Source organism: Hordeum vulgare, chromosome 5H, assembly GCF_904849725.1.
Source record: "Hordeum vulgare subsp. vulgare chromosome 5H, MorexV3_pseudomolecules_assembly, whole genome shotgun sequence".
Taxonomy (NCBI): Eukaryota; Viridiplantae; Streptophyta; class Magnoliopsida; order Poales; family Poaceae; genus Hordeum; species Hordeum vulgare.
The window spans coordinates 533,953,275-533,970,105 of NC_058522.1; the positions used below are offsets into that span (position 1 = coordinate 533,953,275).

At 43.2% G+C, this 16,831-nt stretch overlaps 1 protein-coding gene across 1 annotated transcript; it reads left to right on the forward strand.

Annotated features, from left to right (window-relative positions):
• Nucleotides 1–9,105: 9,105 nt before the first annotated feature.
• On the forward strand, nt 9,106–10,343 carry LOC123398479 (CASP-like protein 5C1). Its single transcript, XM_045092944.1, has 3 exons — nt 9,106–9,546; nt 9,728–9,860; nt 9,962–10,343. Exons 1-3 carry the CDS (start codon nt 9,404–9,406, stop codon nt 10,154–10,156), a joined length of 471 nt encoding a protein of 156 aa, XP_044948879.1. The 5' UTR covers nt 9,106–9,403; the 3' UTR covers nt 10,157–10,343.
• The last annotated feature ends 6,488 nt before the right edge of the window (nt 10,344–16,831 follow it).

Genomic DNA, 16,831 nt, shown 5'->3' on the forward strand with positions numbered 1-16,831 from the left:
TCATCGAAAGTACTTTTCCGCCGCCGCAAGCTTCTGTAGCCGCAAGATCCCATCTCGGGCACGTTCTGGTGCCCTGTCGGAGGGGGGATTCGGATACGGAGGGCTTCTTCATCAAAACGATGACCTCTCCGATGATGCGTGAGTAGTTCACCATAGACCTACGGGTCCATAGCTAGTAGCTAGATGGCTTCTTATCTCTCTTGGATCTTCAATACAAAGTTCTCCATGATCTTCATGGAGATCTATCCGATGTAATCTTCTTTTGCGGTGTGTTTGTCGAGATCCGATGAATTGTGGGTTTATGATCAGATTATCTATGAATCTTATTTGAGTTTATTCTGATCTCTCTTATGCATGATTTCATATCCTTGTAATTCTCTTCGAGTTGTGGGTTTTGTTTGACCAACTAGATCTATGGTTCTTGCAATGGGAGAAGTGCTTGGTTTTGGGTTCATACCGTGCGGTGACCTCACCCAGTGACAGAAGGGATAGCGAGGCACGCATCGTGTTGTTGCCATCAAGGGTAAAAAGATGGGGTTTTCATCATTGGTTTGAGATTATCCCTCTACATCATGTCATCTTGCTTAAGGCGTTACTCTGTTCGTCATGAACTCAATACACTAGATGCATAATGGATAGCGGTCGATGCGTGGAGTAATAGTAGTAGATGCAGAAAGTATCGGTCTACTTGTTTCGGACGTGATGCCTATATGTATGATCATTGCCTTAGATATTGTCATGACTTTGCGCGGTTCTATCAATTGCTCGACAGTAATTTGTTTACCCACCGTGATATTTGCTATTTTGAGAGAAGCCTCTAGTGAACACTATGGCCCCGGGTCTACTCCACACCATATTTGCAGCCTTACTCTTTCACTTCGTTTCACTTTCCGCCTTCAGATCTCACTTTGCAATCAAACTTGAAGGGATTGACAACCCCTTTATAGCGTTGGGTGCAAGCTCTTTTGTGTTTGTGCAGGTAGTCTGGACTTGACGAGATTCTCCTATTGGATTGATACCTTGGTTCTCAAACTGAGGGAAATACTTATTGCTCCTGTGCTGCATCACCCTTTCCTCTTCAAGGGAAAAACCAACGCAAGCTCAAGAGATGACAGAAGATCTCTGTCGCCATAGCAAAAGAATTTCTGGCGCCGTTGCCGGGGATAGCAGAATACTCCAGCTCAACCCCCACAGCTCAAAACCAGAGATGAGCAGATGTACTTCTTGGTTAGCACCATCCAAGGGATGGAGAAGAAAGTTTCTGAGATCTTGCTGAACCAGAAGAGCCTAGGGAGGATCGTAGAGACAAAATTCCATGACTTGGATGTCAAGGTGACGGAGTTGACCACCACTGTTCAACAATTTCAGCATGAAGTTGACTCAGTGAAGATTCCACGCTCCAGTAGTGATCATGATGATGATCCGCCTCTTCCTACTACCACTCAGTTCAGGACCTAAACTAGGTCAACAGATGTGCGAGTACCGGAAGCAATACGATCTTCGTCAACTCAAGCTTCAGCTCCTGCTCCTACACCTCCAGCTCAAGCGACATATGCACAAGCCTTCGTCGATGCTCTCTTGTCCACTCCATCTTCACCTACCGGAGGAAATCATGCCTAGAGAGATGCTTAGTTCTAGACCTTTCAACTTTTTGGTAACTTGTTTCCAAAGGGAGAGAAGTGTATGGATCAAATAGGGCTTCGAGAGGGAGAGATTTGCATTTTATTTTCTCTTGTTTGGTTTTTCAAAACTTTTGGTCTTTTGGATCACTTTATCCGTTTAGAGGTGTGTTTGATCATAAGCTATGGTTGTTTGATCCTACCACGTTATTACCTTTGACCTATCTACATGTTGATCATTGACGTCTTGTTTGGTGTTATGTGCATTACTTTTCATTCATATCATTTATGCGCACCACCAAGTTGTATGTGGCATGGAAGAGTAACCCATGATCCTAATCAATTGTGCATTTGCATTCAAACACAAATTTCAAATAATGCACAAATTTAGGGGGAGCTCTTGCTTTTCACATAGTTCTCAAAGCGTCGATGCTAATCATTGATTATATCTTTTGTCGAAGCTTTGATCTATATGTTGTCATCAATTACCAAAAACGGGGAGACTAAAAGCACAATTGCTCCCTAAGGTGGTTTTGGTAATTCATCACAACATATGCATCATTAAACTAATGAGTTACTCAAGTATATTTTAGAAAATTTCAAAGATGCTTTGGCTATAGGATTATGAGGAGATGCCCCTTGATGAAGGAAGGAATATGATTGGCCCAAGCTTTAAGCAAGAAGACTCTTCATTTTACATTTGTGGGAAATCACTTTGAGTCCATAGGAAAGCCAATACTATTAAAAGGGGGTCAGGTATTATGATAAATTGGTTGCTCAAGTGCTTAGAGGTAGCCACCAAAAATACTCACCCACTCTCCCACAAAATATCTCTATCCAAACCCAAACCAGCAAAATCGGCGCGATCAACAATTTCCATTGGTCCCTACCAATTTTACACTTGACAAAACCTATGCCAAACCCTACCATCTCGGTACCACCAACATTCCTATCGGTGCCACCGAGATTCAGTGATCAATTTTCTGTTGAGAAGATTTCAAGAATCGGAATTTCCGAGTTTGAAATTGGTCTCACCAAGATTTGGAAACTAGTCTAGGTCATCGTATGGTACCACCGAGATTCCTATATCGGTCTCACAGAGAATTCAAAAGTTGCCACATTTAGTGCAACTCGGTACCACCGAGTTATTTTTCGGTGTCCCGAGTTGGGCAATAATGTTGTAACAGTTGGATTTTGGGAGATGCCTATATATACCCCTCCATCGACCTTTCACTCGTAGAGGAAGCACTGAGAACACACACACACACACACACTTGCCAGATCCATTTTTCTGAGAGAGAGCCACCTACTCATGTGTTGAGATCAAGAGATTCCATTCCAACCATTTGAACCTTGATTTCTAGCCTCTCCAAGTTGCTTTCCACAAGATCAATCTCTCCCACCCCTACCATATCTGAGAGAGATTATTGAGTGTTGAGGAGACTATCTTTAGAAGCCCAAGAGCAAGGAGTTCATCGTTCTAGCACATCTATTACCTTTTGAAGGGTGGTGCCTCCTAGATTGGTTAGGTGCCGCTTGGAAACCTCCTACTTCGTGTTGTGGAGTTGAACCAAGATGTTTGTAAGCGCAAGGAGATCGCCTACTTCATGAAGATCTACCGTGAGTGAGGCTAGTCCTATGTGGACGAAATCCGTGGTGGAATAGACAATGCCACTTCTTTGTGGACCCCTTGTGGGTGGAGCCCTCCGTGGACTCTCGTAGCCGTTACTCTCCGTGGGTTAAAGTCTCCACTAACATGGACGTACGATAGCGCCACCTATCAGAACCATGCCAAAAATTGTCATGTCAACCTTTGCGTTTGATCTCCCCATCTTACCCTCTACTTTACACTTGCATGTTTTACTTTCCGCTGTTAAACTCTTAGATGTGCATGTATAGGGTGTACTTGACTAGTCATCATTGCTAAAACTGAATCACACTTAAAACTAGGAAAAAAAACTAAGTTTTTATCCTGTCAAGTAGCCTAATCAACCCCCCTAGACATACTTTTGATCCTACAACATATAACTTGACAAACCCATTTTTGTCCTAGTTCAAAGTCGTCACACGGCACAAAAGTGCATGCGTGCAACGAGACCGCGGTTAGGGGTGAGAGGAAGGTTGTTGGAAAACTGGATCTTCATATTTAAAACAAATTCATATTTTTTCCATATTTTTTATAAAAAAGCCATGGTCATTTTCTTAAAATTATGGATTTTTAAACAACCATGTTTGTTTTCAAATCAGTTTATGCAATCTTAAAAAAATCATGATCTTTCTCCAAATATTTGGACATATTTTAATTTCACCAACTTTTTTTGTATTCAAGAAGTTTTTTAATTCTTGATTTTTTTAATTTTCACTAATTCCTTTCAAATTATTATTTAAATTGCACAAACATTTTTTATTACACCCAAAAAACTCAAAATTAACAAGAAAAATCATTTTTACCAAGACAACACACAAATGAACTAAAGCGAGCAGCGTGTGGCCAACTAAGTTTTTTATTTTGGCCAACCGAGCTATACGACGTCCCGAAGCAATAATCTATAAAACAAGTCAACACATTAAAGCCCGACCCAAATGATGTTAGAGGATGCTTGGATCCAAGAGACTAAAACTAGTCTGACTAAAACTAGTCTCTTTAAGAGGCTAAAGTTCCAAGCACCCCTGACTAAAGAGAGGCTAAAACTAGTCTTGAGGCTAAAATCTTTTAGTCAGGGGCACCCCTACTAAAATGTGCATTAGTCCTCTCTCTCCTCATTTAACTCCTCCTGCAAGTTCTGGATTGGAGAGTTTGGAGGATAATAAATGCTCATTAACTTGATTTTAGTCTCTTTAGTACTTGGATCCAAGCATGGGTGAGGCTAGTAAGTTTTAGTCTCACAGCTTTTAGTCATGGGACTAAAACGTATCCAAGCACCCTCTTAGTGACCAAGCCTTGCTAAATGATGTCGAAGACCAACCAATGCACCCATGGACAAATGTTCTTTTTAAGCGTGCAAATGCTTGATAGATGGGAATCTTCTATTTGCTACTCGCTTCGGTGAGTTGTCGGGCAAACGTACAGGGAAGCGAGGTGAGGGGTTTTAATGGGATGGCCCATTAAACCCTTTCCCTGATTCCGGTTTTGGAAACTTTTTGAAGGTTCCGGTTGATTTTTTTGATTTTGGAAAACTTCTAGAAGGTTTTTTAAATCGATTTTTCTTTTTTTGTCTTCTTTTCTTTATGTTTTTCTGTTTCTTATTTCTCTTTCTGCTTCAAAAATTATTCTGGCTTTTCAAAAAAATATCAAAACTACAATAAAATATTTTGGGTTTTCTAAAAATATTTTAAATGTAAAATAGACGCCGTTTTTCCAAAATATTCATAACTTCAAAAAGTATTTTGGATTTTTAAAAATGTTCATGCTTCCAAATTTGTTCAGAATTTTTTAAAATTGTTCTCGGTTTCAAAATTTGTTTTTAAGATTAAGAAAATGTTCGTGTTTTAAAAAATTATTTGGGCTTCCATATTTGTTTGGGGGTTTCAAAAATGTTATTCATTGCAAAATTTTGTTCTCAAGATTTAAAAAATCTTTGTGCTTTGAAAAATTGTCCGCGCTTCCAAATTTGTTCATGATTTTTCAAAATTGTTCTCGGTATCAAAATTTGGTCTGAAGATTCAATAAAGTTTGTGCTTTCTAAAATTGTTTGCGCTTTCAAATTTGTTTTGGGTTTTTAAAAACTGTTCTCTGTGTCAGAATTTTATTTTCAAAATTCAAAAAATGTTCGTCCTTTAAAAAAAAATTGTGCTTCCAAATTTGTTTAGGATTTTTCAAAATAGTTCTTGAATTGAAAATTTGTTCTCAAGATTCGAAAAATGTTCTTGCATTATAAATTTGTTCACACATTCAAATTTGTTCAGGATTTTTCGAAAATATTCTCAGATCCAAAATATTGTTCTCAAGATTCAAAAAATGTCCGTGCTTTAGAAAGTTGTTCGCGCTTCCAAATTTGTTCACGATTTTTCAAAATTGTTCTCGGTTTAAAAATTTGTTATCAAGATTCAAAAAATGTTTGTGGGTTAAAAATTTGTTCTCCTTTTTAAAAATTGTTTCGCTTCCAAAATTTTTCGGGGTTTTACAAAATTCTTCTTCCTTTTAAAATTTTATTTTCTGGTTTCAAAAAATGTTTGTGCTTTAAAAATTTGTTCGCGCTTTGAAATTTGTTCAGGATTTTAAAAAATTGTTCTCTGTTTCAAAATCTGTTCTCAAGATTCAAAAAATGTCCGTGCTTTAAAAAATTGTTTGCGCTTCCAAATATGTTTTGGGGTTTTCAAAATTGTTCCCTGTTTCAAAATTTTGTTCTCAAGATTCAAAAAATGTTGGTACTTTAAAAAATTGTTCGCACTTCCAAATTTGTTCAGGATTTTTCAAAATTGTTCTTGTTTCTAAATTTGTGCTCAATATTCAAAAAATATTTGTGCTTTAAAAATTTGTTCGCGCTTTCAAATTTGGTCTTGGTTTTTCAAAATTATTCTCCATTCTAAAATTTGGTTCTCAAAAGTCAAAAAATGTTTGTGCTTTAAATAATTGTTCGCGCTCCAAAATTTTTTCATGATTTTTCAAAATTGTTCTCTATTTTAAATATGTTCTCAAGATTATTTTTTCGTGCTTTCATATATCTATTCTCCGTTTTTAAAAATGTTCTTGTTGTCATAAAATAATGGGAAATTCAAAAATATTTTAAATCACGGACATAAGTTTTCAGAAATGGAAAAAGAAAGAGAAAATGAACCAAAAAATAAAAAAAGAAATATGAAGAAAAAGAAAAAAGAAACAAAATTGAAAAAAAGAACTGGGTTGGCCCAGTCAGGTGACCACCCATGCCCGAGGCACTCCCTACCGCAAAATTCGGCATGTAGGAGCTCCGTTATAGATGTACAAGGAAAATTAACTTGTTTCAAAAATATAATAAAGAAAACAGATAGACAGACAAGCACTTGAGGGTTGGTCCTGTTCTACAATGATGTAGTCCTGATGTCATGCTTAGACATACTCTAAAAATTGAGGCAAGAATATATGTTGACTAACTATGTATTAATCAACACTAATCAACACAATCCATGTATGCATCAATGACATGCAACTGGCCCGACTTGGCCTAGTTGCATGTTCACCCATGAGACGCAACTCTCCCTGACTCGTTGCATTTTTATCTTAGACATGTAATTATTATCCTTTTCCTTTCTGAATTTTGCCACCATGCAAATTTCTGTAACATTATTTTTGCTGAGATTCGCTTGGATTTGTGTGTGTGTGTGGTGGGGGGGGGGGGGGGGGGGGAGGGGTGGAACTGTTTTTTCCTGTAAAAATAAGAAATTGAAACAATAAGGTTACTTGCCTAACATTGCCTTAACAAGCGAGTCTCAGCAAAAGGCTAGATCACGACCTGTTTTTTGAGCTCTGATCATGACCTGCTACGAAGCACTCGCATGCAACACTTGCTCATGGGTAGCAACATTTCTTACGGTTTTCATTAGAGGAGCCGGTTTTTTCCCACAGAAAGTCCGTCCATGCAAGTTCGTCCGTATGTAGGATGTCTTGTTCATTGTTTACTTGAAAATGTTCATAAGGTATGCTTCTAGAAATGTTCACCATATTTTAAAAGCGTACATCATGTACTTTAGAAGTGCTCATCGTGTTTTAAAAGATGTTCCCAAATTGTTGAAATATTTAAATTCATGAACTTTTTAACTTTCATGACTTTTATTTTTAAATTTATGAACACTTATGTCATATCCTTGAACAGTTTAAAATTTCAGGATTTGCTTAAAAGTTATGAATATTTTCAAATAATTAAAATTTTAAAATGTTCATGAGCATTTTTCTGAATATGCCAATAATTTTTTATGATCAATTTTTAAATTTACGAATTTCACTTTATGATTTGAGTATGTTGTTAAAATAAACTAACATTTACAAAAAAAACTCAATTTTCTTATTTCCTTTTATGTAGTTCATGTTTATTGCGTACAATTGTACAAACACGACCATCCATCCGTTTGTCAGATGCGTGTTTAGAAGGTTCCAAAATCTCTGCTCAATAGTAAGGTGCATGAAAACTGGCTTGCTATCAAGTAATCGTGCCTTCATGCGCCGACCAATGTAATTGTTGGGAACCAACCTGTAATAAAATGGTTAGAAGGACTGTGATATCCTTAAGTCCATCAGGATTTAAATTCTGATGTTCGCATTTTTTTAGAATTTTTGGAGATGCTCGTTTAGTGGGAGGAGACGTTTCCGTTGACAACGAGGTGCTTACGATGACTTCGTAAATTTCAAGATGATATGTCGGTTCAGTCTCTCGAAAATGCTCATAGATATATGGTGTGCATGTATATGTTCATAGTGATAAGTGTATGCGTATGTATGTGAGGCCTTGTGTGTGTAAGGTATTAAAAAACCATCGTGGTTGTTTGTATATTCACACTGTACACGCTTTGTCCGCTTCGTGCCTCATTCCAAAACCTTAGACGCAAGTGTTTGCTTTCTCGCTAGCGCGACACATATGAATAAATTTATGGTTGGATGGTTAAAAGGACTATAGTATCCTCATATCATTAGAGTTTAAGTCGTTGACTTGATATTGGTCATTGGTTCGTATTTATTGAATTTATTTTAGTCCTTTTAGCGATGTGCATTATGTGAAAGGAGACCTTCTTGTCCACTAAAAGGTGTATGTTAGGATTTCGTCAATCATCAAGATAATGTGTTCGTTTAGTCTTTCGAAGGTGTTCATAGGGGTATGGTATGCATGAGTTGCGCTTATATATGTGAGTTTATGTGCGTGTGTATGAGGTATGGGTCTGTATTGTGTTAAAAAAAATTATTTCTCTTTCTTCCACCAAAGAATTTTTTATATGTGAATGTGATACTCCTACACTTACACCATTATGCACGTCGTACCGTGCTTTTCGCTGCCTTTTGTTCTCGTCTGTGGCGGTGCAGCTGCAGCCATTCAAGGTGCGCGCGCAAAGCACATTCGTCCCCTCCGGGGTGCCATCCTATCCTTTTCTTGCTGAGATTGTCGGATTTCCTTTTTGCAGAGATTATTCTCCACTTTCATCACAACTTGATCGATCGATCGAACAGTCGTCCAGATCACTCACCCACGCGGCATCCATCTACCCGATCGAAGAAGACACGAGAGCCAGCACCCGTCATCGCCCTTTGTTACGACCAGTCATACTCACATCGCCGACCCCGACCTCGCACCTTCGCGACTCCGTGCGCGCCCTGCGCCGCCACGTCTCCGCGGACGTCGTGATCGGCGGCGAGAGCGTGCACAGACGTGCGGTTTACCGACACTGTTTTCACCAATAGTCTACGCAGTGTCGTGTGCACGAGTGTGATCCAGGTGGAGACGGCGACGGGAGACGGTCAAACACTCCGAAGTGGCAGCCATGGCGATCAAAAGGCTCTCCGGAAAGTTGTACTAGAATCTAGAGGAAGAGGAATCAATCTGCTCCCCTCCCACGCCGGTGCCCCCCCGTCCATCCACCCAAAGCCCCGGCCTTTTCATCCTGTCCCCCCCCCCCTGCCTTTTCCTCTCCCCTCGCGCACTGCCGGTCGCATCATCATTCCATATATCTCCACTGCGTCGTCGCAGGATCGAGCCGGAGCTAGCAGAGCGCGCGCGTGGCCAGCCGACCGGTGTCCGGGACGAGGAAGGCGGCGGCTGCGTCTGTGTGCTGGGCGCGCATGGGATGAGACGGCGGTGTGAGCGCGTCGCCTCCAGTGGATGGATCGCGGGGGCAGGGCGGGGCCCGGCGCCGTCGGTAGCGCCGGCAGCCTCGGCCTCCGGATCGGGCAGGCCGCCTGCTCGTCGGCGGCGCTCATGTTCATGTCCGTCGGCGTCGAGTTCTTCAGCTACACGGCCTTCTGGTATGTACTCCAGCCCTGTCTCTCATCTTTGGTTTATGCTTCAGCCTTGTGCAGTGATGAGTGATCAGCAGATTTTTGAGTTTTACTGAATCTCCGTACCTAACAACATCCTAAACACATGAAACTATGTTGAAGTCTGTCGTTTGTTCTATTGTACTAAACTCCGTGCAAAACATGGCAGCTTCCTGGTTACGATCATGGGCCTGCTGGTGCCCTGGAGCTGCACGCTCGCCATGATCGACGTGTACTCCATACTCGTCGGGTGCCCGCTCCACGTGCCCGGTGTCATGGCCATCGTCGTCGTCGGGGACTGGGTATGTACCACGTACTAACTACTCCGTAGCATCTACTGTATGATACTTCAACCTCATAATTAAGTACTACTATGCGTGCTGAACATAAAGTAAATTTGCAGGTGCTGTCGATACTGTCGCTGGCGGCCGCGAGCTCGAGCGCCGCCGTCATCGACGTGCTCCTGGAGTTCCACGGATCCCACTGCGCCCCGAGGCTGTGCGAGAGGTACCAGCTCTCCGCCATGATGGCGTTCCTGTCATGGCTCCTCACGGCCGCATCCTCCCTCTTCAACCTGTGGTACATCGCCTCCAGGTGAGGTGAGGGTGGGTGGTCGCCATAGGACTCCAGATTCTGACTCGCTGCAGCGTCTCTAGTCTAAATTCTGTAGTCTATTGTTTCTGGAAGGAAGGTTTTGTATGTGTATAGCTGGAAGGTTTTGTCTTCAGAAACTTGCCTATGACTAACTAGCCATTCTGGGCTTGATGCTAAAAGAGTCAATTAAATTGGTGGTGTTAGAACTTGACATAAAACGATTACTTTAAGGGAAGCACTGTGCGCCGGCGCGCAGGCCCAACTGTTGGGCCGGTCGAGCTTCGGCCATCAGATTTGCGCCCCCCCCCTCCTCCCCGAGCCGTCAGATCCCGTCGTCCCCATCCTTCTTATCTTCAACCTCTCGCACGGGAAAGGGGGAGGCCCGCCTCGCACGCGCCGACACCCAGCCTCACCTCCTCACCGCTGGCCGCCCTCACCGTCGGTCGCCGTCCTCGCCGCCCTCACCTATGTCGTCTTCTGTGCGTTTCTAACCTCCGTGGATGTAGCAGCGTGCGCTCATGGTTGCAACCCTTGTAAAAAACAATACGGTTGCAACAAAACAGAACGACAAATGTAGCAAAATTGTATAATGGTTACATCATTTTCCATCATGGTTGCAACTCGTCCATGTCAACGGTTGTAGCAAAAAAACAATGCGGTTGCAACAAAAAAAATGACTGATGTAGCAAATTTGTATAATGGTTGCATCATTTTCCATCATGGTTGCAACTTTCTCATGTCAACGGTTGTAGCAAAAAAAATACGGTTGCAACAAAAAAGAATGACTGATGTAGCAAATTTGTATAATGGTTGCAACATTTTATCATCATGGTTGCGACTCCGGCTACAAACTCCGGCGAAGTTTGGTTGCAACTCTCATAGGTGTGGTTGTAACTTCTTTTATCAACGGTTGAAGCTTTTTTTATGCCGTTTGAAGCTTTTTGCACACCGCTTGTAGCTTTTTTAATAGATGCATACACACAGATCCGTCCATGGCAGGAGGCAACCATGTCCTCTCCCCTGTGGCTCGGCCCGAGCACCGGCGATGGTGGTTTTACAGCAGCGCCAGCGAGGGGTACGAGAGCGTGCGGCGGTGCCTGCGGGGGAGGGGGGCGACGGCGGCCTACGCAAAGGGAACGCTAACGAAGGTACGAGCGCACGCGGCGGCGCCTGCGCGGGGGACGGGGCGACGGCGGCCTACACAGAGGAGAAGCACGCGACGGCGGCGCCTGCGCGGGGGGAGGGGGTGACGACGACCTGCGCAGAGGGGAAGCACACGACGGCGGCGCCTGCGCGGGGGGAGGGGGCGACGGCGACCTCCGTAGAGGGGACGCGCGCGATCCGCCTAGATTGGACGAACACGGTGCGTCCGACCGAAACGGTTCGGCCGGCGCGCCGTGTATAAACGTTTCCCTTACTTTAATATTAGAACTTGTGGCATATATTTAACTGGTGCAATAACTTGATACGAGCGTGCAAATACGATACAAATCTTGATTATGTACGTCCAGACTGTTGACTATGCATGCCAGCGTGGTCCGGGGCCCACAGACTGTGACTCGACGAAGGAGAAGGGGGTGTGGCCAGTTTCCTGCAAAAGCCACCTTATGTTTTTTATTTATCACAAAAAGTCTTTATTGGTGAGGTGGCATCTTATTTTTTTTGAAAAATTAACACCAAAGTAGTGCTCTGTGCCTCAAACAAGCATTTAGTGACTAGCACATAGTCTTTTTTAGGTGAACTAGCACATAGTCAGTCCTAGCCACTCTAACCATAACGGATTCATGTCTTACAAGGATTTGAACGTGATTTCATATCAAACATGGTTTGCACCGTATTTGCATGTCTGAATTAAGTTGTTGCACCACTTCAATGTGTGCCACGAGTTCTAGAATCAAAGTGACCGTTTGCGTCAAGTTCTAACTCATAAAGATGGTTTCAAGTTAACATTCCACAGGTACAGCTCTCTGCTTGACCTATTCTGAAAAGAAAAGAGAAAACCTCTTTGCATAATAGTACATTATAATTTATTTTCGTTCGTGGTGGGTAAGACATTTAGAGAACAGCCTCTGGAGTGTTTGTGCAGAAATACAAGGAATAGGCTAAACACAGAAACATCAGAAATAAGTGGGTCAAGTGTCGCCTGATCTGGGCTTGGACGAGCTAAGTTGATTTGAGAGGTTTTATTGTTGCATGCGTCAGTGGCGGAGCCAGAAATTCGATATAGAAGGGGCCAAAAATATCATGCAATGTTGGAAGGGGTCAAATCAGTTAAATTAGATAATTTTCTTTGATAAATACTAACAAAAAAGTCCATGCAATGCAGCAGGTGAGAAAAATACCGCACTCCTCTAACCCAATAATCATAGCTCAAGACCTCAAAAGGTCCACATAATTATTTCAACACATGACATCCCATCTGGGTTGTCACTTATCCTCCTTTCCATACTCGCTCGTCATGGCCTCAATGCTCATACAATCACAACACATTTGAATGTTGTTAATCCAAAAATATGACTCTCTCGGCATGAAATGGAAAATCTGCCTTTTTCTTTTGTCGGGTTTTGACGAGGTGTACATGTGTGGCTGTAAATGGATTTTTTTCGTCTCCTATCCTGGTTTTGTTGAGTTGTTCATTTGAAACCTGACACCGGTATGAAAGAAAAACGTCATTATTGATTAAGTTTGCATCCTAAATTATTATTTTGTTAACATGTGCAATAACATTATATTCAAAATTTATATAAATTTCCAATTAAATTTCGTATATAGCATGTTTAAAAGGTATGATATTTTTAAAAATTATTTGATATCTAGTGTGGGTTGATTAACCCAAATATCTACGGGTTTACTGCAAAAGTAAATATTTGACATAAAATTAGGATGCAGGTTTATAATAAAAAACACCAGTTTTTTTACGAAAGCGAAAATCTAAATCTCTAATATTAAAGGAAAATCCGCCGTCGTCGTGATGGTTCGACCATCCTCCCACCCCTTTAATCGCATGCAGTAAAAAAAAAGGAGCAGAAAAAAGGAAACCACAAAAAGAGTCTCACCCATGAACGCAGCTCCCACGCTCTAACCTCCCTGATCCCCTCGCCCCTGTTCTAGTCTACCCCGTGAGAAAACCGCCATCCCACACCCCACTCTCCTCGCATCACCCCGCGCTACACGAGAGCCATCGTCTCGCCGGCATCCCTCCCCATAACCCAACCTCCCTTCAGTTCCCAACCACCTCACCATGTCGCCCGCTGTGGCGCCACCGTCCTCCTCCGTAGCAACGCGCTGCTGCTCCTTCCTTCGCGCGGCACAAACTGACGGATCTCTCCAGCTCCGTCCTCCTCCACAGCGAGGCGCTGCACCACGCACCTTCGTCCTCGGGACACAACCCGACGGATTCCCGCCTTGGCCTCCCATTATAATTGTTGTTTTATGCACTTGCAGCTGATCAAGAGAAGATCGATGTTGCGTTCTCGGGTCTGAAGTTTCTTTTTTACGGGTTACTTTGCAATGATGTGCACTATTCTCGAGTACACTGTGGTATTTTGATAAAGGATCTGAAGCTAGCGTGCTGCATTTTGCAGGTGATTTTTTTCAGGGTAGCATGCCATATTGCCATGCTTCTTGCCATATTAGTGGCAGTAAGAGGTGGGTACTTGTGATGTGCATTTAAATGATGTCAGGAAGATTTGATTTGATGCATCTAACTGAATATATCAGAAAATGGATCTTGAATAATCGCATCATATGCATATTGCAATGATGTGGCTGTTTTGGGATCCAGATTATACTTTACCTTACTTACCAAATTACATTACTTCCAAAATATTAGAATAGGTAATCTTATCTGTACCGATGGAGCTTGAACTAAATAGTACAGCCAACATATCTAATTCAGAGCCCCCATGCTCTCATTCCATGTTATATATGTTTTTCTCCTCAAGTTTCCATCAACTTCGCTCTCTCCATAGGTATCAAGTCAGGGAGAAAGATGACGTTTTGTATTCTTCCAATGAGCAAGGCTGATGAAGAGAATGGATGGATGTACATGCTTTCTTCTTGGCGGGAGGCGACCGGGGGGGGGGGGGGGGTTGTGCAGGTAGAAAGTTGTTTCTATGTCTTCTTCCATGAAAAGGGTTTTTCTTCTTCCATGAAGAGGGTGCTTAAGGAGACACTATTGTTGGGCGAGCGGCCTCTAAGAATTTAACTTTTTCTTCTATTATTTTTTGAAGATAAAAAAAGATCACAATGGTTGTTGAGGAGACGAAAGAAATAGTCAGTGTCACTACATGAACTGAAACCACATGCATCATATTTCACATGAAACTCGAAATCAGCACCATTATTTAACCAATGTGTTTATATATCTTTTGTCAACCCGTTGCAGCGCACGAGCATTCAACTATCTTTATTATTAAAGGGGAATCTGCCGTGGTCGTGATGGTTCGATCACTCTAATCCCCTCCTATCGCTATCGCTAGCTCCTCCCTCCCACGTTCTCCCACCTGTTTTCTTTCAATCCTTCGATCCCTCCGAAAACCGCAGGCAAGGAAACAAAAGAACCCAACGTTTCAATCAACCTCTTCCTCCGTTTTCATTCGACCACCTCCTAACGATCGCCCTAGGGCCATCGATTTTCTTTCACCGTGCGTCCCACTTCCAACTCCGGTTTTATACAGGAAAAAATCACAAAACTAAACAACCCTACTCCACGCACGCACACCTCACGTAGTCACGATCCCCAACTGGCGCTAGACCAAGCCAGGGCCAATCACGACTGCTAGGGTTTCGCTTGCGGGGATGGTTTCTTGCTGGCGGCCGTAAGGACTATGATGGCGTGATCCATTGGCTGGACAGATCGTGTGTTCGTCGTCTCGTTCTTGCTTGGCTGTCGCACGGGGGCGATGCTGACGCACAAGACAATGCATCCCCTATGGAGGGAGTCCTGATCCTCACGATATATGACGCGGGGGATGATGATGCAGGCCAGGCGACGAGGCTGGGAGGGCTCATCTTGATGGAGAAGGAAGACCGGTGGATGCTCTTTGAGGACGAGCCAGGTGATCATTTCCAAAACCTTAAATGGGTTGTTGTGGGAAAAGGTATGTTCGTCGAGGAAACTCGACATCACGGTGCTGGAAAGCAACATGAAAAGTAGGATGGGTTTGACCGAGGGAAGGCGGCGGTTCGTCGCTGTTTGTACTTTGTACAACTCATGATTCTTGAGTAAGGACTTTTAGCATGCTCGCGACGCTACTGCTCTGCTTGAACATGACATGCATGGAGCACCGCCCTAGCGCTTATATACCATACTCCACTTCATGGACGCGGCCCTAGCAACTCATAATTGTCCTTATTTGTTTTGTGTTGCACTTCTGACTTTGGTTGTCGCTCGTACAGGTTGCCGGCTGGGCGAAGGTGTGGCGGCAGCGATGACAAGGACTGCATAATTAACCATCGACGACGAGCACCGCTGCATCTCACACGCCATGGAGCCGGCCTACCCTAGCCTTTCCAGACAGCATCCCAACGCACCTCCGCTCGGCTGATCCAATGCGGGCGACTGCCTGCCAATCCCGGAGAGCTTCTCTCTACCCAACATGGCCAAGCGGTGAGCACAATCCAATGACCAACCGGTAGGATGCATCGGTAAAGAACCTCCTTGATGCAAATGACCTCAATGCCCAGGTTTATTTCACCCTGCCCATCCAAACCTCGGATACCCGATCTGGAAAACTCCCGAACACAATTTCCCCTGATCCCCTCGCCCCTGTTCTAGTCTACCCCGTGAGAAAACCGCCATCCCACACCCCACTCTCCTCGCATCACCCCGCGCTACACGAGAGCCATTGTCTCGCCGGCATGCCTCCCCATAACCCAACCTCCCTTCAGTTCCCAACCACCTCACCGTGTCGCCCGCTGTGGCGCCACCGTCCTCCTCCGTAGCAACGCGCTGCTGCTCCTTCCTTCGCGCGGCACAAACTGACGGATCTCTCCAGCTCCGTCCTCCTCCACAGCGAGGCGCTGCACCAGGCACCTTCGTCCTCGGGACACAACCCGACGGATTCCCGCCTTGGCCTACCATTATAATTGTTGTTTTATGCACTTGCAGCTGATCAAGAGAAGATCGATGTTGCGTTCTTGGGTCTGAAGTTTCTTTTTTACGGGTTACTTTGCAATGATGTGCACTATTCTCGAGTACACTGTGGTATTTTGATAAAGGATCTGAAGCTAGCGTGCTGCATTTTGCAGGTGATTTTTTTCAGGGTAGCATGCCATATTGCCATGCTTCTTGCCATATTAGTGGCAGTAAGAGGTGGGTACTTGTGATGTGCATTTAAATGATGTCAGGAAGACTTGATTTGATGCATCTAACTGAATATATCAGAAAATGGATCTTGAATAATCGCATCATATGCATATTGCAATGATGTGGCTGTTTTGGGATACAGATTATACTTTACCTTACTTACCAAATTACATTACTTCCAAAATAGTAGAACAGGTAATCTTATCTGTACCGATGGAGCTTGAACTAAATAGTACAGCCAACATATCTAATTCAGAGTCCTCATGCTCTCATTCCATGTTATATATGTTTTTCTCCTCAAGTTTCCATCAACTTCGCTCTCTCCATAGGTATCAAGTCAGGGAGAAAGATGACGTTTTGTATTCTTCC